Here is a 27,629-nt window from a genome sequence, read left to right as displayed (position 1 = left end):
CACAGAACAATCTGCCTTCCTTTCAACTTGAATGAATCCTCAGCTACATAAACATCTTTTCTGTCCGCATCTGATCATCTCTGTATGTGGTAGGCATTCTGAACTCCTGTATAGACTTCCCAGGCGCACATAACTCTCAGGGGTGGGAAAGTGGTCCTGCTGGAATTTCTATCATTCCATGCGGCTTTCCTAACTTCTAACCACAGCTCAGTAGGCCCATCTACTCAGCACCACTCTGATCAGCGCCCTGCCATGGATTTCTATTGTTGAAACCGGCTCCTGCCTGAGGTTTCTCCTGCTTGCTACTGAACACATTCTGAACAGCAGGTTGGGTACCTGGGGCTGAGAGCTCAGAATCCTGCAGCATGATGGGCTCAAATGCCAGCGGTCATAAAGCAAATGAATCTCAAGTTTATAAATGCGAGGTCCCTGGAGGCCTTGGCTAGGGCAGCTTGGGGTTAAGGGTGGGAGCAGGAGTCTGATGACATGTATGGAGTGGGGAGTGATTGGACAGATCACAGAAGCGTGGACTACTCTCGTGAGTGAATTAGGAGGGAAGAGGAGGGTGGCAAGGATGTGGTCTTCAGGGACTGGTGGATAAGGAAGACCAGGTAGCCAGAGGAGATGCAGGAAGCTCTTTTCCTCTAAGGGGAAAGGAAGAGCAGCCATGGGGCTAGACAGCCAGGATGGGCCTGGATAGATGTGGACAGGAGCGAGGATGGAACCAGCAAGGAGTGAGGGTGCGGGCAGGCATCCTCCGCAGATGGGCGGACATATGATGGGGCTGAAGTGAACATCTTCAGCGCCTGAACGATGATGTTCAGTGAGGAGCTGCTTGTCAAGTGGCTGGATGATTACTGATGCCTGAGTTGGGTGCAGAGTCATCAGCTCTGAGCAGTGTGTGCAAATTAATTAACAACCCCATTGACGAGTCACACTACAGGGCCCTCTTTTGTTTTTTAAGCAGTGTGGCATGTGAGATCTTAGTTTGTCCACCAGGGATTGAACCCTTGCCTCCTGTTGTGGAAGACCTAAGGACCACCAGGGGAGTCCCCAGGGCCAGGTTTTGGTTGGCCCTTTCTTCATGGATTTATGCATTCATTCAATACATGTCTTCTGAGTTTTGAAGCTGCAGAGCAGACCCAGTACCTCTGGGAGAGCTAAGGAAGATTTCCCATGGGGACCACAGGGTGAGGTTTGGTGGCACAGGCCACAGGCAAAAAAGGAGTACTGGAAAGGCAGGGTAGGGGTGGCAATGAGAAACTCAACATGGCAGGAAAAATCCCAGCCAGGAGGCTGAAGAGCAAGTTAAGACCAGACTGTGAAGGGGCTGCCTGGTCACTATGGGTGACCAAGAGGTTGTACAGCTTGGGAGTTACAAAATCGGATTACTTTGCGAATGACCGTTCTAGAAATAACAAGAAAAACCTGGGCCAAGTAACCAGTTAGGAGGCTGCTGCAAAAGGCCAAGCCAGAGTTGTTGCGGTGGGGAGGGAGAGCAGGCCTAGGGGACGGAGAGGCCTGGGGAAGAGGGGTAGGTGGCAGAGCTCTGTCTGAGGGTTTATTCTTGAGGAGAGACCCAGTGGGCAGGGAGGAGCCACCTGCAGCTCTGGAGTAAATGTGGGCCTGGAGCTTGGTTGAGAAGTTACCTGAGAATCTGAGCCATGAGAGTGAACAAGGTTGACCATAGCCAATGTGTAAGGAAGAAAACAAGATCAAATATATGACTATGACAGGACAAATGTGTGGAACAGTTCAAGAGGAAAAGGTCAGGGTTGGAGAAATGGGAGAGAAAAGTCCAGCCCATCAAGGAAGCAGGAGGTTGTGCCTGATGGAGAGTCATATCAGGGAAGATGTGGCCTGGAGAAAGCCATGGGTATGTGGGTTATGATGTCACTGCGGGTCTCAGCAGCAGCCACGTGGCAGAAGCACAAGCGAGGCCCTGGGCAAGAAGTGCATATGAGACAAGTTACCATCTTCCACCATCTACCATGAAAAAAAAGTAGCCTGTTTTTATAATTTTGAATAACCTGACTTTTCCCCCTTTTACATTCTCTCTAGAGACATTTTTGAAGTAAGCATTTGTTTATAATATGCTCCATGGACAAAGTCACAGACTTCTGCTTACCAGTTGGTGGTTGGTATAGTACCCCTCCAGCTAACCAGATCAGGGCTGTGTTGAATTCAGTTGGATTTGCTTTTGGTCGGAATCATCCAAATAAGGCACTGGACGGCCTCACATTCCTGAGGTTCTATGTCTGCTGAAATTTTACTCGGTAAGGAAGTCCTATTCAAGAGATAATGCTAATAAAGGATCCCCTACAACACTGGCTCCCCCTTTAACAAACAAAACACGTGCATATTTATTTTCTTGAGTGTACATATGGTATACCTGTGTGAAGTGAGAGGATGATAGTAAAGAGAAGACTAGACTTTGAATAGTAATGTGAGGGAACCCATAAGTGATGCCCTTACTATTCATTCATTTATTTCTTAGGAGGGGTTCCTAATTGCTTTAAGATTCAGAGTGAAGGAGATAGAAGTTGAGAGAGTTTACCCCTGAGGGCCTTGGGTCATCTTTTCTGTATCAGATAAGGACAAGCAGCTTCCTCAGGGTCATAAAGCAAAAGGTGATGTGGAATGAGCAAAAAAAAAGGCAGTTCAGTTTCCAGTTCTGGCTTTGTTAATACTCCTAAACTGGTTATTTTGAGCAAGCTATTTAACATGGAAGATGCTTACTTTCCACTTTTCTGTAAATGGGGATTATGGGGTGGTTGTGAGAACAAAACCACACTCTATAAATTCTGAGCACATGTAAGCTCACAATGCCATTATTAATAATGATGGCATGATGCCAGACACTGGATTTCACCAGTCATAAATTCTCATTTGCTTCTCAGATCCCTATCCTGGTTTTGCAGATGAAAAAACTAAGTTTCAGAGATATTACATAACTCTGAATGTTGCAACTAAATGTTGGAGGATATATAAATTTTTTTCTCAAGGTTTTCTGAACAAAAAACCAGGGTCATATAAGTGCATTCAGTACTAGTAATAAAAGCATTATTAATATCTTTGACTAAGGGAATTCATTTTTAAGTTGAGCTTTGTCTTTCACCCAGAACTCAATTCTGCCTCTGAAAGACGGGGTGCGGGGTAGAGAATTTAAAAGATTTAAAAGGAAGGCAAAACTGCGCAGCGTGTCTTTATAGATAAGTGTCTGCCAACCTCTTGCTTTAATGTCTTCCTCCTGGAGAAAATTCAAGTAGAGTGTGCAAGATATTTTCGGAAAGTAGGACATTTTGGAAACATTTCATAACCTCTCAGACTAGAAGGGAGAGGGGGAAGCAAAGAGGGAGGCGACTGGGCCTTAATTAACCTCATCTGCAGTGAGAAAATGGTGATGGCCAAGGCCACCTAGCCTCCCAAAGAGGCGCGCTCCCTGGACCCCAAGCGACCTTGGCGGGCGGCGCGACCTTGAGGCCTTCGTTCGCCTCAGTTACCCACTCTGAGCAATGGGGAGACATCCTGGTCGCGAGGCCAGGCAGGTGCACGGCCCTCCAGCTCCCACCGGCCCACCAGGGAGATCGCCACGCCCGATCCCCATCCCCATAGCAGTCGCTAGCGCGCGACCCCACGCCGCAGCGCGGAGACGGAGCCCGCGGGCGGGAACCTGCCCGCAACGCCCAGCACGCACGCGCGTCTCCAGACCTGCCTCTAGGGCGCCATCTCTACTCATAGGCCAGCCATGCCGTCATTTCGATTGACCCGTGGTCGCGATTGGCCAGAGATGAGGCGCGCGACCGGCTGTGGGCGGGGCTTGAACTGGCTATAAAAGAGGAGGGCGGCGGGGCTCGTGCTGCCTTGCAGACGCCGTCACACCGGAGTTTCCTTTGCTGTCTAGCCATGGTCAACCCCACCGTGTTCTTCGACATCGCTGTCGACGGCGAGCCCTTGGGCCGCGTCTCTTTTGAGGTTGGGGCAGGCGGCGACGAGCCGGGTGGGCCCGAGTGGGCGGCGGGGGGAGAGGCGGAGTAACCGGGTGCGGGCACCCTGCTTGAGGAACGCGGGCGGCGCGGCGCCATTTCCTGACGAGGGGCCATTTTGGGAGGCCGGGGGCGGCGGGTAGACAAAGGCGGGGCGGGCGGGGGAGGGGCGGCCGCGCCCTTCCGGCCGCGCACGTGCTCGGGCTGCTAGCTGTTCGTCGCCACGCGGGACCGCAGGCCCCAGAGGGTCGACAACGCCCTAAACGGAAGGCAGACGCCGGCCCCAGGCCGCTGCCACCGTCCCAAGGCCACTCTCGAGGGCTCGGAAGCGGCTCTCTTCGCGCTGGCGCGACGGTCGCACCTGAAGGCTGCTTTTCCCGCCCCGGGCGCGTCAGGGTCGGTGGGGTTAGCAGCCTAGCCCTGGTCCCGGAGGACGCCTGCTAGTTCAGGGTTGGGTTATAGGGCTGTGGGGCTGGCAGACTCCAGGGTTTCCCCAGATGTCTTAAAATCTTGAGATAAATGTAGAAAGAGGCCCCTCGTGCCCCTCCCGGCCCCCACCCCGAGCGGAAATGCACTGGCGGCCTTCCCTCCGCTGGCGCCGAGGCCCGCCTTCCGCTGCGGTGACGGTGGGTGGGTGGGAGGCGCCCGGGCTCCTCCCGGTCGTCGTCCTGCAGAATGGGCTAGTCCAGACTGGCTCCGCGGCAGGCCACCTCTGATGGTTTCTTAACTAGTTAGAGTACTTATTAATCAGTTTGTGGTTACAGCAAGGTAGTTAAGTTACTTGGCGTGCTCTTGAAACGGTAAATGCGATTCCGTTACAGTTAACCGGTAGGACTTGAAGTGTCCAGTCGCTAAATCGTGTCCAACTCTGACCGCATGGACTGCAGCACGCCAGGCTCCTCTGTCCTGCTGTCTCACTTAGGGTGTAGCCCTAAGTGGTTTTATCCTCCTTAACGACCTCTCAAAAGCTGTCAGTGGTTAGTTTTAGGATCTTATCCCAAGGATGGATAGGCCCCCATGCAGATGAGGGCAGAGGGTTTCCTGTCATGATAACTGTCCACGTTGGAGACACATAGAAGACGCCTAAACCCTGTGAGAAAACATTAGGTCCTATTGAGTCTGTACCTACTCGTAATGTAGTCAGAGCTAAGAATTGGTAAGGGCCCATGGGGACGCTTGCCCTGAGGTAAAACTCTTCGGAGAAATAATAGATCCTATTGATCTACGCCCCACTTTTATCTGTAGTCAGCTGATAATTGATTGGGAGCCACGTGGAAACTTGGCCTAAGCCTAACGCTTCCTAGCGTGTGTCTCCGGTTAGCCAGAGGGCTTAATGGAAATGAGATAGGAGCTCTTGGCACATCCATTGGTGAGAATAGAGATGGAACTGCCAGTACGGACTTTTAACTTTAGTAACGGTTTACCAGGGAAGCGGTTGAGTACAGGATTTGAGAAACGTTAGACTTAGGAGAGACCATATGTTTTACATATAATATTTAGAAGCTAAATAACTAGATGTAAGAAACATACAGGATTTCAATAGATGATTTAGTCACAGATCTCTGGAATAGTTCATAAAATATTTTAAAGGGTTTGTTTAAGTGTGATGTTTAAGCATTTTTGGGCAGAATGTTTTATATATGCAGGAAAGGTTTGAAGCAGTTGTACTAGAAACCAATCTTTATTTTTTACCCCACTACTAGGTAAGGGACCTGGAAACCAAGAAGTGACTGCTCATCCAATCCGTAAAGCTATGTTAACAGATTGGAGGTAGTAGCATTTTCATTACCAGTGACTGAAATTACACCTGTTTACTCCCTGATCAAGCAGGAGTACTTGCTATTCCTGAAAATCTTGTCCTTAGGTTCAGACTGAAGTTGGGGGAGGTGATGTACATTTGAGAAGCCATATATCTGTTCAGAAGTAGGTGTGATAACACATAAAAGTTTTAAGTCACTTTTTAGAAGCCTCACACTATTTGAGTCATTGCTGGTTCTGGATTTTTGGCACGTCTTTGGGTTTCATGTTGCTAACCCAACACCACAGGACTTAAGGCTGTCAGGAACAGTTCTTATTTGGGGTTCAGAGCAATTACTGAAGAAGCATTATGTTCTTGTGAGAAAATGAATTTATGATTCAGAAACCCCTAAAGACGAGGGTACTAAGCAACAAAATATGCAAACAGATGTTGTTAATTAACTGTCATTTTTCTCTTAACAGCTGTTTGCAGACAAAGTTCCAAAGACAGCAGGTTAGTTTAACAAAGGTATTCTGATTACTATTTTTATTATTCTTATTCTGTTCTCTGTGTGTGTGTGTCTCCCTCTCTCTCTCTCTCTATATATATGTATATATACTTTATTTTAACAGAAAACTTTCGTGCTCTGAGCACTGGAGAGAAAGGATTTGGTTATAAAGGTTCCTGCTTTCACAGAATAATTCCGGGATTTATGTGCCAGGTATGAAATAGACTGATACTGACTTGGGTTGTCTTAATTTAGGATTGAACTAGAATACTCCAGAATGTGTATATATGGTTTGTCTGCATTGGTGCCAGTTTGCTGTTAAACTTTTCTGGTCCATTTGTTTATTTTACGATTTTGCACTGATAGGATGCCATCTAAATTGCTATAGGTCTAAAATGTTATTAAAAAAAATATGTGCACATATGAAGTGCTGTTCTACCATTTTGGTTCCAAGTGACCTTTTAGTTTTATTTATTTAATATTCATTTATTTGGCTCCGCTGGGTCTTGGTTGCAATGTGTGGGATCTAGTTCCCTGACAAGAAATTGAACCTGGACCCGCTGTATTGCAAGCACAGTCTTAGCCACTGGACCACCTGAGAAGTCCCTTGACCACCTTGTTTTGAACTTGAGTCTTAAAAGTTTGAACCTTGTAGACATGGCATGTTTTCTGACTGCCCAAAAGTGACATGTTTCTCTTTATGTTCACAGGGTGGTGACTTCACACGCCATAATGGTACTGGTGGCAAGTCCATCTATGGCGAGAAATTTGATGATGAGAATTTCATTCTGAAGCATACAGGTCCTGGCATCTTGTCCATGGCAAATGCTGGCCCCAACACAAATGGTTCCCAGTTTTTCATCTGCACTGCCAAGACTGAGTGGTAAGACAGGGCATGGCAAAGGCACCCTTTCCCTGCTGTTGCCTGCTCTAAGGTAGTGGAAGGGCATGGACCATAGTGAAAATTTCTAGAGTGTGCTTATAGAAAGTAAGTGGAGATACTCTAGCAAAACAGGGCATTTAGCTGATTGGTTTAGTTACAAGTGGTGCTTTCATCTAATTTGCTTGTGATTTGTTGGTTCTTTTTAAGGGGTCCGTTCTAAAATTAGGATTCTTAACAGTGGAGACTCTTTATGTTTCTTAGACTGGCCTAAAGCAATCTATTGGTGTTGCCAACTTTTTTTAGGTAGAAGAATAAAAATGTTTCCAGTATTTAACATCTCTGGCCACAGGTAATAATGTTTATTATTCTCTTCTAGGTTGGATGGCAAGCATGTGGTCTTTGGCAAGGTGAAAGAGGGCATGAATATTGTGGAAGCCATGGAGCGCTTTGGGTCCAGGAATGGCAAGACCAGCAAGAAGATCACCATTGCTGACTGTGGACAAATCTAATAAATTTGACTTGTGTTTTACTTAAGCACCAGACCATTCCTTCTGTAGCCCAGGAGAGCACCCCTTCACCCCATCTGCTTGAAGTATCCTATAATCTTTGTGCTCTTGCTACAGTTCTTTGGGTTCCATATTTTCCTTATCCCCCTCCAAGTTTAGCTGGATTGCAAAGTTAAATTTATGATTATGAAATAAAAACTAAACAATTATCTGTCTTTGTTTGCATTAGAGTATTGACGTAGGTTTCATTTTAAGCAGCAACAGGTTACTTCTAAGACAAAAGTTGTGTTTAGAATCAGCTTTTGTTCAGTTGCTAAGTTGTGTCTGACTGACCCTATGGACTATATTAACATGTCAGGCTTCCTTGTACATGGGATTTCCCAGGCAAGAATACTGGAGCAGGTTGCCATTTCCTCCTACCCAGGGATCAAGCACATGTCTCCTGCCTTGGCAGGTGGATTCTTTACCATCAAGCCACCAGGAAAGCCCCAAATCTGCTTTATTAAGGTACAGTTTCTTTACAATCAGTGTCTTAATGCTATTCTCTTCCAACCCCACCATGATCTAACTTAGGTTTTACATATTTGAAAGTCGCTCAGACATGTCTGACTCTGCAACTCCATGTACTGTAGCCTACCAGGTTCCTCTGTACATGGAATTCTCCAGGCAAGAATACTGGGATTCTTCCCTACCTAGTGTTTGAACCCAGTTATCTTGCATTGCAGGCAGATTCTTCACCATCTGAGCCACCAGGGCAGTCCCTAGTTTGCTGTGTGTTCAGTCGCTCAGTAGTATCCTGTTGCAGCCTCATGGACTGTAACCCACCAGGCTCCTCTGTCCATGGAGTTTTCCAGCAAGAATACTGGAGAGGGTTGCCACTCCAGGGGATCTTCCCAACCCAGTGATCGAATCTGCATCAGTGGATTCTTTACCCCTAGCGCCATCTGGGAAGCCTATCTGATTGTTAGATGTCTTTTTAATCTAGAACAGTCCTATTTTCTAACAATTTCTATTAATATTAAAAACTATTGGTATTATAATGTGTAATACACACTACATAATAAACCAGGTGGCGCTAGTGGTAAAGAATCTGCCTGCCAACGCAGGAGATGTTAGGTAGATGTAGGTTCAACCCCTGGGCTGGGAAGATTCCCTGGAGGATCTTCATGGCAACCTACTTCACTATTGTCTGAAAAATCCTCTGAACGGTGAAGCCTGGTGGGCTACAGTCCATGGGGTCACAAAGAGTTGCACACAACTGAAGTGAGTTGGCAGACAAGCAGGTATATACCATATATGGTATGTATATACCATAAAATTCACCCATTTTAAGAGTACAGTAGTGAATGCAACCATCCCTGTAATCGACCACACTAGGAAGAACCTCATGCCCATCTGCAGTCCCTCTGACTTGTACTCTTTAAGTCCAGCACATTGACTTGGTGAATATCACTGGAGCTGCTGCCAGTGTCTCCACTTTGTGTTACTTGCTGCTGCTTCTACTTCTTAATTATCTGTAAATTGGAAATTCGAGAAGCTTCAATGGACACAAGTTCAATGTTTAAGCAGAAAGGCATCGTTCAGTTCGATCACTCAGTTGTGCCTGACTCCGTGACCTCATGGACTAAAGCATGCCAGGCTTCCCTGTCCATCAACAACTCCTGGAGCCAACTCAAACTCATGTCCACTGAGTCCGTGATGCCATCCAACCATCTCATCCTCTGTGTCCCTTTCTCTTCCCGCCTTCAATCTTTCCTAGCAAGAGGGTCTTTTCCAATGAGTCAGTTCTTCACATCAGGTGGTCAAACTATGGGAGTTTCAGGTTTAGCATCAGTCCTTCCAATGAATATTCAGGACTTTTCCTTTAGGATGGACTGGTTGGACCACCTTGCAGTCCAAGGGACTCAAGAGTCTTCAACACCACAGTTCAAAACTTCGTCGGCACTCAGCCTTCTTTCTAGTCCAACTCACATCCATACATGACTACTGGAAAAACCATAGCTTTGACTAGATGGACCTTTGTTGGCAAAGTAATGTCTCTGCTTTTTAATATGCTGTCTAGGATGGTCATAGCTATTCTTCCAAGGAGTAAACATCTTTTAATTTCATGGCTGCAGTCACCATCTGCAGTGAGTTTGGAACCCCCCCCCACAAATAAAGTCTTTCCATTGTTTCTCCATCTGTTTACCATGAAGTGATGGGACCGGATGCCATGATTTTAGTTGTCTGAATGTTGAGTTTTAAGCCAACTTTTCACTCTCTTTCATCAAGAGGCTCTTTAGTTCTTCTCTTTCTGCCATAAGGGTGGTGTCTTCTGCATATCTGAGGTTATTGATATTTCTCCCAGCACTCTTGATTCCAGCTTGTGTTTCTCCCAGTCCAGCGTTTTCTCATGATGTACTCTGCATATAAGTTAAATAAGCAGGGTGACAATATACAGCCTTGATGTACTCCTTTCCCAATTTGGAATCAGTCTGTTGTTCCATGTAGATTCTAACTAGGGCTTCTTGACCTGCATACAGATTTCTCAAGAGCCAGGTCAAGTGGTCTGGTATTCCCATCTCTTAAAGAATTTCCCACAGTTTGTTGCGATCCACACAGTCAAAGGCTTTGGCATAGTCAATAAAGCAGATGTTTTTCTGGAACTCTTGCTTTTTCTATGATCCAACGGGTGTTGGCAATTTGATCTTGGCTTCCTCTAACTTTGCTAAATCCAGCTTGTACATCTAGAAATTCAAGGTTCATGTACTGCTGAAGCCTGGCTTGGAGAATTTTGAGCATTCCTTTGCTAGTGTGTGAGATGAGTGCAATTGTGCAGTAGTTTGAGCATTCTTTGGCATTGCCTTTCTTTGGGATTGGAATGAAAACGGACCTTTTGCAGTCCTATGGCCACTGCTGAGTTTTCCAAATTTGCTGGCATACTGAGTGCAGCACTTTCACAGCATCATCTTTTAGGATTTGAAATAGCTCAGCTAGAATTCCATCACCTCCACTAGCTTTGTTTGTAGCGGTATTTCCTAAGGCCCACTTATCTTCTCATTCCAGGATGTCTGGCTCTAGATGAGTCATCACACCATCGTGATTATCTGGGTCATGTAAATCTTTTTTTGTATAGTTCTTCTGTGTATTATTGCCACCTTTTTTTTTGTAGTGGTTTTTTGTAGTCATGCCAAACACTGACATGAATCAGCCACGGGTGTACGTGTTCCCCATCCTGAACCCCCCTACCACGCCACCTCTTCTACCTTCTGCTTCTGTTAGGTCCATACCATTTCTGTCCTTTATTGTACCCATCTTTGCATTAAATATTACTTTGGTATGTCTTTTTTTTTTTGAAGAGGTCTCTAGTCTTTCCCATTCTATTGTTTTCCTCTATTTCTTTGCATTGATCACTGAGGAAGGCTTTCTTCTCTCTCCTTGCTATTCTTTGGAACTCTACATCCAAATGGGTATATCTTTCCTTTTCTCCTTTGCCTTTTGCTTCTCTTCTTTTCACAGCTATTTGTAAGGCCTCCTCAGACAACCATTTTGCCTTTGCATTTTTCTTGGGGATGGTTTTCCTGCACAATGTCACAAACCTTCGTCCATAGTTCTTTAGGCACTCTATCAGATCTAGTCCCCTGAATCTATTTCTCACTTCCACTGTATAATCATAAGGGATTTGATTTAGGTCATACCTGAATAGTGGTTTTCCCTACTTTCTTCATTTTAAGTCTGAGTTTGGCAATAAGTAGCTCATGATCTGAGCCAGTCAGCTCCCGGTCTTGTTTTTGCTGACTGTACAGAGCTCCATCTTTGACTGCAAAGAATATAATCAGATATTGTTAATTCTGCCCCTTGTCAGTTGGCATATGAGCTTAGACTCAACAGACCATCAGCTGCTCCACTGGAAAGGTACTTTGTACACTTCCTGCTGAGTAGGTAACCTGTGGGATGGTACTTTGCCTGTGTGAAGACTCTGTTCCCAGATCTTTCACCTGATTGTTTTGTTTCAATATCAATTACTGGTCTTCACCTGAATCAATTAAAAAAAGTTTTTGGCTGCATCACATGGCTTGAGGGATCCTATTTCTCTAGTCAGGGAATCAGGGATGGAACCCATGCTCTCAGCAGTGAGTGTATGAAGTCCTAACCACTGGACCACGAGGGAATTCCCCTCAATCAATTATTCTGTGGTTGCAAAAAATTGAGAAATCTTCTAATCTCTCCCTCCCTCCTATCACAATAGACTCAAGGATTTTCAATGTATTATGATTGCACTCATTATTTTTGATGTTCAAATCATCCCAAATTTGACTAGTACAAGCCCCCCTAAATTGACCTCTGTGTCTCTTTGACATAATTCCAGGAGCCTTTAGGCCTTTCTAAAGTTTATGCTTCCTTTAGATTACAAAGCAGTCAGAGGCCTGGGAAGTGTCAGGGATATTCAAATTTTCAACCCAAAACGAAACTTTTTGTGTTAACATGTAAAATGGAGTTTAAACTTCGATGCATTTTTCACATGCACAAACATCTGATGTTTGGAAGTCAGTGGGGCAGTCTCAGGCATTGTAATACATCCAGCACTACCCCCATCTATTGTCAGAGGCCCACACATTTTCAAACTGCCTTCTGGCTAAAAATCACTGACATAATGAGATAGGATGTAGTTGTTAAAAAAACATCTCCAGAATAGCGTCAACTAGACTTTTAGGTGAAAAAAAAAAAAAAAAAAAGGCAGTAGAATGCAATATAACATATACTGTTGTGATTAGGCTAAGTCGTGTCCGACTCTTTTGACTCCAAGGACTGTAGCCCGCCAGACTTCTCTGTCAATGGGATTTCCAAGGCAAGGATACTGGAGTGGGTAGCCATTTCCTCCTCCAGGGAATCTTCCTGACCGGGGATCAAACCCAAGTCTCCTGCATTGGCAAGCGGATTCTTAACCACTGAGCCATCAGGGAAGCCCTATAACATGATAGTTTTTGTAAAAAAGCAGAATAAAGTGTATCTTTGTGCTTTTATATATCCTTCGGAGAATACAGAGAAATGTTTTCCAGTGGGTGTCTTTGGGTAGAGGGGTGAAGGCCTATGGGCAGAGAGGACTCTCATAACACATTCCTTTTACCTGTACTAAATATTTAAAATTTCAAAAACATTAATTTTAAAACAAATCTATAGTATAGTTTGTCCTCCATATCCACAGGTTTTATGTCCACAGATTCAACCAATCATGGATCAAAAATATTTGGGAGGGAGCTTCCCTGGTAATCCATTGATTAAGAATTCGTCTGCCAATGCAGGGGACATGGGTTCAATCCCTTGTCTAGGACAAGTCATGTTGAAGGGCAACTAAGCTTGTGCATAACTACTGAATCTACATGCCCTAGAGCCTGTGCTCCACAAGAGAAGCCATCACAATGAGAAGTGCCCACACAACTAGAGAGTAGCCCCAACCCTCCAGAACAAGAGAAAATATGCCTTCAGCAGTGAAGACCCAGCATAACCAAAAATAAATATTGGAAGGACTAACCTGGTGTACAGCAGTTAACACTCTGCTCTCCTTAACGCAGTGGGCCCAGGTTCCATCCCTGGTCAGAAAACTAGATCCCACATGCTGCAAGTAAGAGCTGGTGCAGCCAAATTAAAAAATAATATTGGAGAAAAATATTCCACAAATTTCCAGAAAGCAAAACTTGAATTTGCCATGCACTGACAACTATTTACAGAACATTTACACTGTATTTACAACTATATATAGTATTTACAGTGTTTTAGGTAGTATAAGTAATCCAGAGATAAGTTAACGTATTTGGGAGGATGGTCCAATCTTGTGTGCAAGTGTTACGCCATTTTATATAACGAATTTGAGCATCTTGTGGATCTGAGTATCCGAGGGGTCCTGGAACCAATCCTGCATGGATTCTGAAGTATGACCAAATTTGGCTCACTTCAAATTATTATTGGGACTTCCCTGGCAGTTCAGTGGTTAAGATTCCATGCTCCTAAAGCAGGGGCTCAGGTCCATCCTGAGGGAACTAAGGTCAGGGAACTAAGATCCTGCATGCCACTCAGTGTCAGGGAAAAAAAAAAAAAAATCACACACACACATACAAAAAAACATGTAACACACACACACACACATAAACCCTTCCTAGTTACCTGTGAAGGTACAATAGATGAAATTTGATGGCTGGGACACACTTTACAACAAGCCAGGAGGAGGAAGTGGTATACAGATGCAGCAAGATGGACCAAACGTGAGGCTGAGGCCCAAAGAACCTGGGCCAATTGCTCTAGTTTTCTTCCATTAGAAAACAAAAATACAATCCTGGGAATACAGGACATAGCAAATAATTACATTACCAAAATTTGAAGCAATTCTCCAGAGAACTCTATTAAAACTCTAGTAATTCTGTTAAGATTATTTTGCCTTCTTTTCTATTGCTCCTGTTTTCTAAAAACTACAAAACTTCACACATGATAATTGTAGATCTTCTCAGTATAGAAGCTTCTTCAAAATGTGCACCAAGATTCAGTAAAATCCACACTTAGAGACAATCCTATAGAACTGTTTCTTCAAAAATTAAATTTTAAGGAAAAAAAAGAGACCTATAAAGAGAAACTGAAGAGCTATCAGTAAAATGGAGACATAGTGTATGGATCCTGATTCAAACAAACCAACTGTAAAATTAGGAAACAATCAGGAATATTTGAATACTGACTGGATATTTGTATTACAAAATGTCTTAGCTGTCTTAAAATAATGGTATTGTGGTTATAGTCTAAAAAGTACCCCTTCTTTAGTGACACATACTTAAGTATGTAGATATGAAAATTATTCATGCCTGGAACAGGATAAACTAATCAACATGAGGGCTGAGGAGGGATATAGGTAAAACAAAATTGACCACAGGATAACTGCTGAAGTTGGAGGATGAGTACACGGGGGTTCATCATACTATTCTCTTTATTTTTGAAAATTTCCATAATAAAATAAGTTTTTAAAAATGAGAGTTTTGTACTGGTATTGTATTAGAAAACATTCAAGAATTTCCATTGTCAATGAAGACTTCCAGGCAGAAAAAATATAATTTCCTGATGGACCATTAACTGGTACATTAACTTAAATCTTACAACAGTACTTAGAAACTGACAAAAATATTTTTAAAATATTGTACAAATTACTGAATATTACTGTACCAATAAAAGATCACTAAAAGCTTGAATTTTAAGCCAAAAGCAGACAACTTACATAACCTTCACTTCAATTCTAGGTTTAAGTGTGTGGGTTCTGGAGTCAGCCAAATCTAAGTTTGTATCCTACTTCTGCCTTTTTCAATCTACTGGATAAATGTTTTCTGGCAAGCCATTTAACATCTGTGAGCCTCAGCTTCCATACCTTTAAGATGGGGGTAATAAAATTTCATCAGTAAAGCACTTAGTACAGAACCTGTCATATAGTAAGTACTCATTTAATTCAAATAATTTCACTCGTATTTCATCAGTTCTTGAAATATTCTAAGATCTGAAATTTGGATGCATCTTATAATTGATGGCATATCATGGTTTAATTGGCAGTTTTTCTTTCTTTAGTGGTATGTAAAATAATTGTACATACTACAAATAGGTAGCATCTAAGATCCAATATAATATGGTATCAATGATAGAAGCTGATTCCCAATTTCTAATTTTTCTGAATATATAACCAGTTTGAAATATTAAAAATTTCAAAGGATGAGCAAAATATTTCCAACACAGCACAAACAGAACAGTTTTGAGACAAGTTATTTTTTTTAAAAAATGGTTTATCAATTCCATTTTTGTATAAAACACAAGGGAGAAACCTAGCCAATCAACACAACTGTTGCCACATGAAAAGGTACTTTTATCAAACTTCGATTCTAAGAACGTACAAATGTTTCTTTTATCATGTCTACAGTAATTGTCTATGGTTTTCCATTTAACTGTTTTAAAAATTCCACATAACCCCATTATTTATTCTGTCCCGTTACAGTACAGTGACAGGGAGGAAGAGGGCTGGTTACGACAGCTCTCTAAGCAGTTTTCTGCTGTCCCTTCTTTCCAATCAGAGACTTGTGGATGTGAGGGATCACTCCTAGAATGAAATGAAATGAAACTGTATTAGCAGAAAAACTTTATCAGTTCAGGCCCTCAACCCCAAAGAGCAATTCACAAAGAGTGAAGGTGTTTTTTTTTAAACTGAAGGATAACTGCTTTACAATGCTGTGCTGGTTTCTGCCGCACAACAACGTGAATCAGCTCTAAGGATACATATATCCCCTCCCTCTGGAGCCTCCCTCCCACCCCACCAGGTCATCACAGTGCACTGAGCGGAGCTCCCTGTGCTATACAGCAGTTTCCCACTAGTCATCTATTTTACACATGGTAGTGTATCTATGTCAATGTTACTTTCTCAGTTCCTCCCATGCTCTCCTTCCCCCTACTGTGTTCACAAATCCATTCTCTATGTCTGAATCTTTATTCCTGCCCTGCAAATAGGCTTATCAGTAATATTTTTCTAGATTCCACATACGGTGTTAATATACGGTATTTGTTTTTCTGTTAGAATGAAGTTTACTTAAGTATCTATACCAAGGGATCTTCATCTTGGGGTCTGGGAACCCCCTCTAAAACTGTATGTAAAATGGTGTGATTTTGGTTTTTTTGGTTTGTTTGTTTTTTTGTTTTTGAGAAGAGTAACCACGGCTTTCAAGAGGTTCTCCAAATGTAATCCAAAAAGGATGAAGAACCACCAACTTATTTCTCACCTTCACTGATTCTGACTCATTCAGTTACCCTAAGTCTGACTTTCAAGAGCACCACATTATGCAATTTCTCAAGATGATTTTTTTCAAACACAGTTTAAAGGATACAGGAAATATTTTAAACACTTGGTTTCAAATCTCATCTATGAAATTTAGCTGAAAAACTTCCTTTTAATAACAGCATTGTATGTGGAGAAGAAATATTCAGATCATGAGAAGAAGCCTAGAATAGTAAGACTTAACACTTTTGGAATTTAACTTTCTATGTTCTCAGTACTGGATCACTGATCTGAATTACGTATTAGTCATAAAGGCCAATAACAGTCTACGTTGAAGAGTAAATAATACATACCACCCCCAGCTATGGTAGCTTTGATAAGAGAATCCAACTCTTCATCACCACGGATTGCAAGCTGCAAGTGGCGTGGAGTGATCCGCTTAACTTTGAGATCCTTGGATGCATTACCTGCCAGCTCCAGCACCTACAAAGCACCCATGAGACAGCATATCAAACAAGGGTGAAGTGTTTAAGGATTCTGTTTAGACTTGCAATTATAGCTAAAAGATCACTGTAGCATCTACACATAAAACACAAAAGATACATAAATAAACCAACAATAATTTATTTCCAAATTTCTACAGTAATGTTAGGGAACTCTTAGTACTTCATTTGGTCCTTTTATATTAATTCTCTGCAAAATAACTAGAAATGAGCAAAAATCATCAACTTCTATAGCAAGAAATAAGTGTTATTATCCCTTAGCCAAGATTCTAATTGTGAACATCTAGAAAATGATTATATTTTAATATACCTGAGTAGTCTAATTTTTCATAGCCCTTAACAGCTGGAATTTATTGCTTACGACTTGTAGAAAAGTTTAAAAGTATAAAGATAATTCCTTATTCAGAATTTCTAACACCGCTGGGCTTTATAATATGTAGGCGGTATGCCAGAAGCCCTTTATTCTATAATGGGAATTTTCAGCAAGAGTAATTTCAAAGTCCCAGCTAGCCATAAAACTGCATTTCTCTTTTCTCCTCCATAGACTGTACTGGCATTATAAAACTTTTGATGGAAACAATACAAAACTAACTCCACAGAGCCTCCTGATTTAAGCAGAGTGGTGGAAAGCCTTGGTATACATATGGAACAATCAGTATGCTTTAAAAACCACCAGCACTCTCTATTCCATTCTCCTCTGCAACTCTGAGTAGACTGAGGTGAGGTCAGGCACCACCATCTTTTGAAAGCTTTTGCAAGTGATTCTAGTGTGAAACAAACACTGAAAAGTTAATTACCTCCAAACTCAGATTTCAGTATTTCCTTTACTTCTAAAACCCCAAACTTAGATATCTGGAAGATACGTGTTGATTATATATGTGTATATGCTTGTGTGTGTGAGTGAATGTGTATATTTACTTTATTATTTAATCTTAACCTAAAAAGTCGTAATCAAAGTTCGTAAGAATAAAGAAAATGGGAATTCAGATGGGACATGAACGTTCTGAAGCAGAAGCCTGTATCTTCACATAAATGAACAAAATGCATACCTTTCTGAAAAGCCTGCAGCTAAACAAATATTAATAAAAACTGATATAAAAGTGATAGAGGAGACAGGCTCCTAACTAGTACCAACAAAAATATTACCAACACAAAAATCCCTCCTTGTGACACAATAAAGTTGACACTATCAATGTTAAAGTAAATGGTAAATCTCCAGTGGGAAAACAAATGATTTGGTAAAGTTAATGAAATGACAGCAGTGATAATTAACACACAGGTTAAACCTAAACCTTTCAACCTAGCTCCCAAGCACATCTTTCCCAAGTAAGAATCTTCCCCTTGCTTCTACTAGACTGGCTAACTCTATCACTTGACTTGCTTGCTACTCAAATTACTCTCCTGGTTTGGAATGCAGTTGAAGGAGTCTCATGATGTCCCTTTTGTTTTACTTAGGAGAGATTACTATGGAGGAAGTGATGGTCCATGAATTAAGAACTTTTGTCCAAATAACTTATCTAATTTCCTGAAAAGTCAAACTGAGTTAAGATAGACCAATTTATGTGTACAACCACAAAGAGCACCAGGATTGATTAAGTCTTTTACCAAATTTCATGTCATCATATCATCATAATAAGAGTTGTGATGGACTTCCTTGGTGATTCAGTGGTGAAGAATCCGCCTGCCAATGCAAGGGACATGTGTTTGATCCCTGGTCTGGCAAGATTCCACATGCCGTGGAACAACTAAGCCCATGTGCCAAAATCACTGAAGCTTGTGCACCCTAGAGCCCCTGCTCCACAACAAAAGAAACCAATGCAACGAGAAGCCTATGTACTGCAATGAAGATCCAGTGCAGCCAAATTAATAATATAACATTAAAAAAATGTATGATCACACTGGTAAAACGTTACTTCACTTTAAATTTTTATTAACTAAGAGTTATCCTGTAACTTTACAAATACTTTTTTTTTTTTGGCCATGATGCCCAGCATTTGGGAATCTTTCCTGACCTGGGATCAAACCTCCCTGCAGGGGGGTGCAGAGTCTTTACCACTGGACGGACCATTAGTGAAGTCCACAAATATCACCTACTGCTTATATACATAGTTCAGAATTTGTTTAATTAGCAGTATGGTATTTAAATTATTTTACACTTGTTTGTCAAGTCACTTAAAAATATGGATTACTGACGCTCAGTTCAGGCTTTCCTGGTAGCTCAGCTGGTATAGTTCAGTCGCTCAGTCATGTCCTACTCTTTGCGACTCCATGGACTGCTGCACTCTAGGCTTCCCTGTCCATCACCAACTCCTGGGGCTTGCTCAAACTCATGTCCATTGAGACTGTGATACCATCAAACCATCTCATTCTCTGTCATCCCCTTCTCATCCCGCCTTCAATCTTTCCCAGCAACAGGGTCTTTTCCAATGAGTCAGTTCTTTACATCAGGTGGCCAAACTATTGGAGCTTCAGCATCAGTCCTTCCAATGAATATTCAGGACTGATTTCCTTTAGGATTGACTGGCCTGCTCCTCCTTGCAGTCCAAGGGACTCTCAAGTCTTCCCCAACAACACAGTTCAAAAGCATCAGTTCGTCAGCGCTCAGCTTTCTTCAAGGTCCAACTCTCACATACATACATGACTACAGGAAAAACCATAGCTTTGACTAGATGAACCTTTGTTGGCAAAGTAATGTCTCTGCTTTTTAATACGCTAAGTTAGTCATAGCTTTTCTTTCAAGGAGTAAGCATCTTTTAATTTCGTGGCTGCAGTCACCATCTGCAGTGATTTTGGAGCCCCCCAAAAATAAAGTCTCCCACTGTTTCCATTGTTTCTCCAACTATTTACCATGAAGTGATGGGACCGGGTATCATGATTTAGTTTGAATGTTGAGTTTTAAGCCAGCTTTTCACTCTCCTCTTTCACTTTCATCAGGAGGCTCTTTAGTTCTTCTCTTTCTGCCATAAGGGTGGTGTCATCTGAATATCTGAGGTTATTGATATTTCTCCTGGCAATCTTGAGTCCCGCTTGTGCTTCATCCAGCCAGGCATTTCAAATGATGTACTCTGCATATAAGTTAAATAAGCAGGGTGACAATATACAGCCTTGATGTACTCCTTTCCCAATTTGGAACCAGTCTGTTGTTCCATGTAGGGTCTAACTGTGGCTTTTTGACCTGCATACAGATTTCTCAGGAGGCAGGTCAGGTGGTCTGGTATTCCCATCTCTTGAAGAATTTTCCACAGTTTGTTGTGATCCACACAAAGACTTTAGCATAGTCAATGAAATAGAAGTAGATGTTTTTCTGGAACTCTCTTGCTTTTTTGATGATCCAGAGGATGTTGGCAATTTGATCTCTGGTTCCTCTGCCTTTTCTAAATCCAGATTGAACATCTGGAAGTTCATGGTTCATGTACTGTTGAAGCCTGGCTTGGAGAATTTTGAGGATTCCTTTGCTAGGGTGTGAGATGAGTAGAATTGTATGGTAGTTTGAGCATTCTTTGGCATTGCCTTTTTTTGGGACTGGAATGAAAATTGACCTTTTCCAGTCCTGTGGCCACTGCTGTGTTTTCCAAATTTGTTGGCATACAGAGTACAACACTTTCACAGCATCATCTTTTAGGATTTGAAATAGCTCAGCCGGAATTCCATCACCTCCACTAGCTTTGTTCATAGTGATGCTTCCTAAGGCCCACTTGACTTCACGTTCCAGGATGTCTGGCTCTAGGTGAATGATCACACCATCGCAGTTATCTGGGTCATTAAGATCTTTTTTGTATAGTTCTCCTGCATTCTTGACACCTCTTTTTAATATCTGCTTCTGGTAGGAGAAGGCAATGGTAACCCACTCCAGTACTCTTGCCTGGAAAATCCCATGGGTGGAGGAGCCTGGTGGGCTGCAGTCCATGGGGTTGCAAAGAGTCGGAAACGACTGAGCGACTTCACTTTCACTTATCACTTTCATGCCTTGGAGAAGTAAATGGCAACCCACTCCAGTGTTTTTGCCTTGAGAATCCCAGGGACGACGGAGCCTGGTGGGCTGCCGTCTATGGGGTCGCACAGAGTCAGACACGACTGAAGCGACTTGGCAGCAGCGGCAGCAGGTCCATACCATTTCTGTCCTTTATCGTCCTAACTTTAAAAGTGAGCACACCAAAGTTCTGTTTGACACTAGTACTGGCTGATAAGATCCATCTAAAAACTGCTATTAAAAGAAACTAACAAGAGTGAGTCTTTTTGTTTCAAACTCATATTCCATGGGTTTCAGCCATTTATGTCTAGGACAACTCTGGGATTCCAACACATAATTATTTCCACCACTAACCTCAGCGGTGAGGTACTCCAGGATTGCAGCACTATACACTGCAGCAGTGGCACCGACCCTTCCGTGGCTCGTGGTACGAGTCTTCAAATGTCTATGGATGCGGCCCACGGGAAACTGAAAGAGAGACCATCAAAACGGGAAACACTGAAGTTTTAACATCACGTAACTGAACATAACGAACAGCCGAATGACATAAGTAAATCAAGATAAAAAACTTGGTTACACTTATTAGAAGCCAAAATTATTTGCCAATTAACAGTTCTTCGGGCTTGTAAGTTAGTATGTCCTAATAATTAGCCCCAAATGGTCATGCCTAATTTTACACCCCCTGAAGACAGAATTTAAAAACAAACAAAAAACACAGTTTTACAAATTAATTCCTGCATAATATGGAGTCATTATACAAAATAAAGAGAAACTATGCAGTATAGTCACCAACTGCACATTCCACAGGGCCTAATAACCGTATTTCTATTTAATTAATTCCTTCACATAACAGGCTCATGTGACTATGAACCTCTACCACCTTCTTTAGGCCCCAACTTTATTCTTCCTTCCTCAGTTTCAAGAGGTAACCTGATAGTTAAGAAAACCAACATTGTGACTTCCTACTTTATGAGAATAGGTACTTTCTTATTTCTACAGTACCCTAATCCCACTTATCTATGCCTCTGACTACATCCACCCCACCCCCCGACTTTAAGGACCTTCCTCATCCTGTTACTGCTCCATCATTTAACAACTCGATTACCTCCTTTTTGCTGGCTCCTTTTCTGCACAGTTCAAAGGTCTCTACACGTCTAGTCTAGTCTACTGTAACTGCCTCCAGTTACAGTCTAAACATTCCTTTCCAAAGGCAAAATTTAAAAGTAAACTTGAAACCTCTTTCTTGTCACCCATTTTCTCCCAATCCAAACTTGGCTTCTGTTAAACACCATTCTTAAAGATCAGCAATAACATTTTAATTATCAAATCTACTAGCCACTTCCAGATTGCGTGTTTCAGAAGAAAATGCATGACTGTTCTATTTACATTCCTTCCCTAATTCTAAGGCCCCCAAGACCAGGATCTATGCCTTACTCCCTTTTAGATCCTCAGTGATTGACATGTTGTCTGACACAGAGGACCTCAAAAACCATTCTTCTCAGGCCACAGGGATTACACAGTTCTAACACTGACTACTTTTCAGTCTTCATTGTTTGACTCAAATATGTCAAATACGATGAGGAGTCCACCAATGCCTTTTTGTTCTTTTCTCAAGCACTACTGAGGAAACTCATCCATATCACAAACTACCCATTTTACTTAAGTGATTTTAAATTTGTAATTCTTTTGATCACTTCTCTTGGAAAGCTAGACTCAAATCTACAACTTTTGGATATTTTCACATGGATATTTTACTGGAATTTCCAAATGATTCCACTTAAATTTTTATTTTATAACTTGCTCCTACTACAAACTCTCCTTAGGGTCTAGGCCTTAGAGAAACTTCTGACCTTCCTCTCAAACCTGTACCTCTCCTCTCATTTTTTAGGAGCATATACATGCCTTCTATTCTTTTACATCCCACTCAAGTTCAAGTTGGAGAAGGAAATGGCAACCCACTCCAGTACTCTTGCCTGGAAAATTCCATGGATGGAGTAGCCTGGTAGGCTACAGTCCATGGGGTTGCAAGGAGTCGGACACGACTGAGCAACTTTACTTTCTTTCTTTCTATAGTTCCTCTTGGAGAAGGAAATGGCAACCCACTCCAGTGTTCTTGCCTGGAGGATCCCATGGACAGAGGGGCCTGGTGGGCTACAGTTTATGGGGTTGCAAAGAGTCAGACACGACTAAGCAACTAACATACACACACACACATGTAAGTTCAAGTATGCGTTACCTTATTCCTAAACCACTGCAATAACCTGTAATCTGTCTTCCACCTGCAACTTCAAGGTAAGGATACTTCAAATAAATTCCACTTGTTTTTTTTTTGGCTATGCAGCTTGCAGGATCTTAGTTCCTTGACCACGGATCAAACCCGGGCTTTTTGCAGTGAGAGGACCAAGTCCTAACCGCTGGACTGCCAAGGAATTCCCTCAAATAAATTCTAATTGATATTTGCATGATGCTCCAAAACAGAGAAAGTACCCGTAAAGGGTAAGTTCTTGCCCCCCCACTTCCTTCAGTACCATTCAGAAAATGTCATCTTCTTCCTTAAAAATTTTCCATCACTACCTTATAGTCTGGCCTTCAAACTTTCCTGTTTAAAAGTATCTCTTATATGTAAGGCAATTAATTCTTACTCATCCAGAAAAATTTGAGTTTATGGATTAAAGTTGCAGCAATTCATATATATAAAATTTGAAATTATCTAGTGTTCTTGAGTATATATAACTTAGTCTACATTTGAAGGTATTGGGGAAAGACTCAGAGGACTAGTGGACAGTCCATTCTTCTATTTCATCCTGAAAGCTGATATACCACTACAAACACCTTCTTCAAAATGAAAGCAACAGCATACTCACTTCAATATGATAGTTTATAAAAGTACTAGAAACATAATTATTATCTAGAAATAACAGATTTTAAGACCACAAAATCACCAAATTTGCCTAAGATGTTTTCCTAACTTGTCGCTGCTTAGAAGAGAGTAAAAATTAAAAGGCAGTTGCTTTGTTGTTTATATTTTGACCAATTAATTTCACTATCAGAGGTCAATAATACATTTTTGTAATTAAAGAAACATTTGAGTCATGAGTTACAACTGTTAAGAAATTAATTTAATAATGAATCGGTTACCTGTAGCCCAGCTCTCTGTGAGCGAGACACTGCCTTGGCCTTGGCCTTCCCACTGTCCTTTCCAGCTTTGCCTCCAGCCTAAGTGAAAAAAGTTCCAGATGAAGAATCAAAAATGCTATTTCAAAAATATCTAGGAAACAAAATTTCTTCTAGTTTTATTTTAGATAGTTAAAAAAAATCTCTTTCAATTTTAAATATACATGCCATATCACCATTTATTGATTTATATAAAGACGAAATCAAAACTTAAATATTTATTTAAAATGAGATTTCTAAAAATTTGAACATATTTTTCAAATTTCAGACTGAAGAATATTCATCAATGTAACTCTTATGTTAGAAATAGTTTATAATAAAATAATTTTTAAATGTTAGCATCTATCATTTCCATAGAAATATTCACAACTTACCTCTTTTGAGAGGAAAAAAAATACCATCTTGAGAAAAAAAAAAACCCTCAAAAAATTAAACACAGAATTACCTTATGATCTAGCACTTCTAGGCACATACTCAATAATTGAGAGTAGGGACTCAAATATATTTTGTATACTATTTGCTATTTTATTCACAGCAGTATTATAAATAGCAGCTAAAAGACAGAAACAACCTAAATGTCCATCATGGAAAATTGTGGTACATACTGTAAGAATGAAGGAAATTCTGATACATGCTAATGCACGAATAAATCTTGAAGACATGATGCTAAGTGAAATAAGCCAGTTGCAAAAGGACCAATATGTCTGATTCCACTTAACATGACCTACCTAGTCAAAATCACAGGAACATAAAGCAGAAGGCAGAAGGGTGGCTGCCAGAGGCTGGGAAGAGGATGGAATAGAGACTTGGCAGGCATTTAAAAAATTGCAAAATGGTCACTGTTATGTGTGTTTAAAAAAAAGAAAAGACATTCAAACTTATTCTTAAGGAGTTAAAGAAAAAACACTTTCAAATGATAGAAATGTTTCTCAAATAACCTGAATGTTCACAAATAGGACACAGTATATAAATGCAATGGAATATTATACAGCCATTTCAACAAATGAATTATAGACATGTGCTGATATGGAAGAAATCACAATACATATTTGGGTAAAAGGCAAGGTATGTGCAAGCGCAGTGAGCTTTTGTTTATGTAAAAATGAGGTACTGCAGAGTATGTGTATAACATACATTTCTAGAAGGTCACACAACACACCAGAAAAGTTATTTGCTACTAGGGAGGGAATACTAAGGATCTGACTTGAGAAGGAAACCAATAATCCCTTTTGAACTGCTCGATTTTACTATTTAAATCTATTTCTTGTCTGTTTAAAAAAAAAAAAAAATCAGTTTACAAAACTGGCCAGTTGTTTGAGGGTATTTGTGAAGTAGAAATGGCATATCCCTTTTGTAATGCTTTTATTTTTTAGACTAAAAATCAACTAGGTATGCCCCATACCCCATGTTTCAGTTGAGCCAATGTTTATCTCTCAAATCTATATTTAAGGGAAAAAAATAAAAGGCCTTGGCAGTTGTTAGGAGCAGGAACAAAAAATGAATAATTAGTATCTTTCTTAAATTTAATAATCTAGCAAGAGAGACTGATTTAAGTTTAACAAAGAGAACTGAAAATCTTTAGATTTCTACAAGAATGCCTCATATATTTTTAATAATTTCTGACCATACTGCTATACAAGAAAAAGATACTGCATCATCTTTGGATTTCTGAGGTCGTTCAAGTAACCATGTGTTTTCACTTATTCTTCAAATAAATCTTTTCAGCTCTATTTGCCCTGATGTAAAACGTAAGAAACATCTCAACTAATGAATGAGGGTAAAACTATAATCATTATTTCTCTATGACTGAATTATGAAACACACAGTTATCAATAAAAAAGTTATTAACTGCAAAACTCCTCAGGTTTCCCAATTTACTTATCTTAAGCAATTTTATCCCTACCGTTTCAAATCCATTACATTTGCTGTATAACCTATTTGTTTTTTAAGGAAGTAGGCAGGAAATCAGTTTTTAAAAATCTCAGTAAATTAAATGACTATTTCCGTGGCTTGGAAGAGTCCAGATACATTTCTTATACTCAACAAAAACAAAATTTTAATTAAACTTGTGAATATAAAATTGCATAGTAAATGAATACTTTCGTTTCACAACCTCCTCAAAGTCTATAAACACACCCTCCCAACTTCGCACAATCATTTTAATACGTTTGCTGAGAAACAAAATACAAGAACGATAAAATTTTTTATTCTGAAAACTGAGTTAGTATTAACCTGGGCTAAGTAAGCATATCCAGGTAGAAAATATGCCTATGGAGGCTAATGGAGTATATTTCATTCAGAAAAAGTCGCAAACTGGACGTCAAGCAAGTTGCAAATTTGTTTAACAGATACATGTTCACTTCCCATCACGTTTAAAATTTCAAAACAAGAATGACAACTCCACGCCTCCTGTATTTTTAGCCATGCGAACGTGTATGTATTTTTAGCTGCTGGTAAAGGGACAGCCAGTATATGGTAGGTTGCTAGAGATTAAATGAGTGACACCTTTTGAAACCAGCAAGCATCACGAGAATTGTCGGCTCGAACAAATCAGTTTACAGAACAGATGTAATCTATGCCAGAGTCTGCCTGTGAAAGCGCTTCCGTTAACGGCACAACAAGTTACAGAGCCCGGGTGCTACCATCCGCAAGGTCGACTCCAGATCTAAGACGCGAGAACGTCACAATAACCACAATTTCTGTTTGTGGTTCAGCCTCTGGCAGGGCTGTCTCCGGAGGGCGCTCGGGCGGACACCACTCATCGCCTCGGCTTTACTGCTTCACTCCCGCGCAGGGCACGGCCCCCCTCCAACGCCTTTCCCTCTCAACTTCACAAGGAGCCCGGTTCCCTCCATTCGCGTTTCTAAAAAGCCGCACTTTTCTTACCAACGCACAATTTAGGACTCAAAGTCAGTCGCAGCAGCAGCGGAGGTGCTGTGGAGCCGCGAGGGTTGTCCTGCTCATGGACACCCGGCCTCAGCCCGCGCACCTCGATTCGCGCCGGCGCCGCGGCGAGCGAGGCCGGGACCGCTGGCAGCCCGGGCGCCTGACGCCCGCCCCACCGATGTCGTCGCCGCCTGACGCCCGCCGCCTCAACAGGTAGCGGCGCCACTCGGCCATCGCCGCCCTCCCGGCCGCCCCGCAGCCCTCACCATGGTCTCGGCCGCTCGTGCCCTCGGTCCCGCCGAGCCGCCGCCGCCGCTAGCGCAGCACCGACCGCCGTTGCCGCCGCGGCCGCGAGAGCCCGGACAATAACCGGGGCCCGCCTCGCGCCGCCCCGGCCAATGCCCGCTCGCCTTGCTCGTTTGAACCCTGTCGGCTGCCCAATCGCGCACTTCCTTCTAACCAGGCCCCGCCCCTCAGCCCCTCCTCCCTAACGGCTGTTTGTTTTTGCACACGGCACGCGGAGGCGGAGCCTCCTACTCCTACACAGACGCGCCTGTGCGCGACTGGGGGCGGAGCCAGACGCCGTTCTCCGCCTGTCTACAAGGCCCAACCTGATGAACGGAGGAGCTGACCAATGAGAGCTGAAGGCTGGCGGAAATCAGCCGATAAGAACATCGCCCGCGAGCAAGGGAGGCGGACCTTAGGGAA

General features: G+C 42.0%; 2 protein-coding genes across 4 annotated transcripts; one reads left to right on the top strand and one right to left on the bottom strand.

The window, feature by feature from the left end:
• Positions 1–3,844: 3,844 nt before the first annotated feature.
• On the top strand, positions 3,845–7,836 carry PPIA (peptidylprolyl isomerase A). 3 transcript variants are annotated; one of them, XM_006051292.3, is made up of 5 exons: positions 3,845–3,975; positions 6,207–6,237; positions 6,357–6,445; positions 6,943–7,115; positions 7,492–7,836. In XM_006051292.3, exons 1-5 carry the CDS (start codon positions 3,907–3,909, stop codon positions 7,622–7,624), a joined length of 495 nt encoding a protein of 164 aa, XP_006051354.1. In that variant the 5' UTR covers positions 3,845–3,906; the 3' UTR covers positions 7,625–7,836. The 3 variants fall into 3 exon arrangements, with proteins under 3 accessions (XP_006051354.1, XP_044802713.1, XP_044802715.1); XM_044946778.1 differs by lacking the exon at positions 6,357–6,445 and adding an exon at positions 5,690–5,756 and having other exon boundaries at positions 3,846–3,975; XM_044946780.1 differs by lacking the exon at positions 3,845–3,975 and adding an exon at positions 5,693–5,756.
• Positions 7,837–15,387: 7,551 nt separating this feature from the next.
• On the bottom strand, positions 15,388–27,343 carry LOC102395706 (histone H2A.V). Its single transcript, XM_025291341.2, has 5 exons — positions 27,188–27,343; positions 24,000–24,077; positions 21,216–21,329; positions 16,742–16,871; positions 15,388–15,719 (listed from the first exon to the last, which is right to left on the bottom strand). The coding sequence occupies exons 1-5, from the start codon at positions 27,188–27,190 to the stop codon at positions 15,658–15,660; spliced, it is 387 nt and encodes a 128-aa protein (XP_025147126.1). The 5' UTR covers positions 27,191–27,343; the 3' UTR covers positions 15,388–15,657.
• Between the last annotated feature and the right edge of the window lie 286 nt (positions 27,344–27,629).

Source organism: Bubalus bubalis, chromosome 8, assembly GCF_019923935.1.
Source record: "Bubalus bubalis isolate 160015118507 breed Murrah chromosome 8, NDDB_SH_1, whole genome shotgun sequence".
Classification (NCBI taxonomy): domain Eukaryota; kingdom Metazoa; phylum Chordata; class Mammalia; order Artiodactyla; family Bovidae; genus Bubalus; species Bubalus bubalis.
The sequence above is the reverse complement of the archived record's forward strand: the minus strand, read 5'-3'. Positions and strand labels throughout refer to the sequence as shown.

What these genes read in the sequence shown, in the direction of transcription:
- PPIA (XM_006051292.3), top strand. Translation starts at nt 3,907, where the DNA reads ATGGTCAACCCCACCGTGTTCTTCGACATCGCTGTCGACGGCGAGCCC. An exon ending in TGGGCCGCGTCTCTTTTGAG is followed by an intron (nt 3,976 to 6,206) that starts GTTGGGGCAGGC and finishes TTCTCTTAACAG; the next exon opens with CTGTTTGCAGACAAAGTTCC. An exon ending in TGCACTGCCAAGACTGAGTG is followed by an intron (nt 7,116 to 7,491) that starts GTAAGACAGGGC and finishes ATTCTCTTCTAG; the next exon opens with GTTGGATGGCAAGCATGTGG.
- LOC102395706 (XM_025291341.2), bottom strand. An exon ending in CACAGAGAGCTGGGCTACAG is followed by an intron (nt 21,330 to 23,999) that starts GTAACCGATTCA and finishes TCTCTCTTTCAG; the next exon opens with TTTCCCGTGGGCCGCATCCA. An exon ending in TGGAGTACCTCACCGCTGAG is followed by an intron (nt 16,872 to 21,215) that starts GTTAGTGGTGGA and finishes GGTGCTTTGTAG; the next exon opens with GTGCTGGAGCTGGCAGGTAA.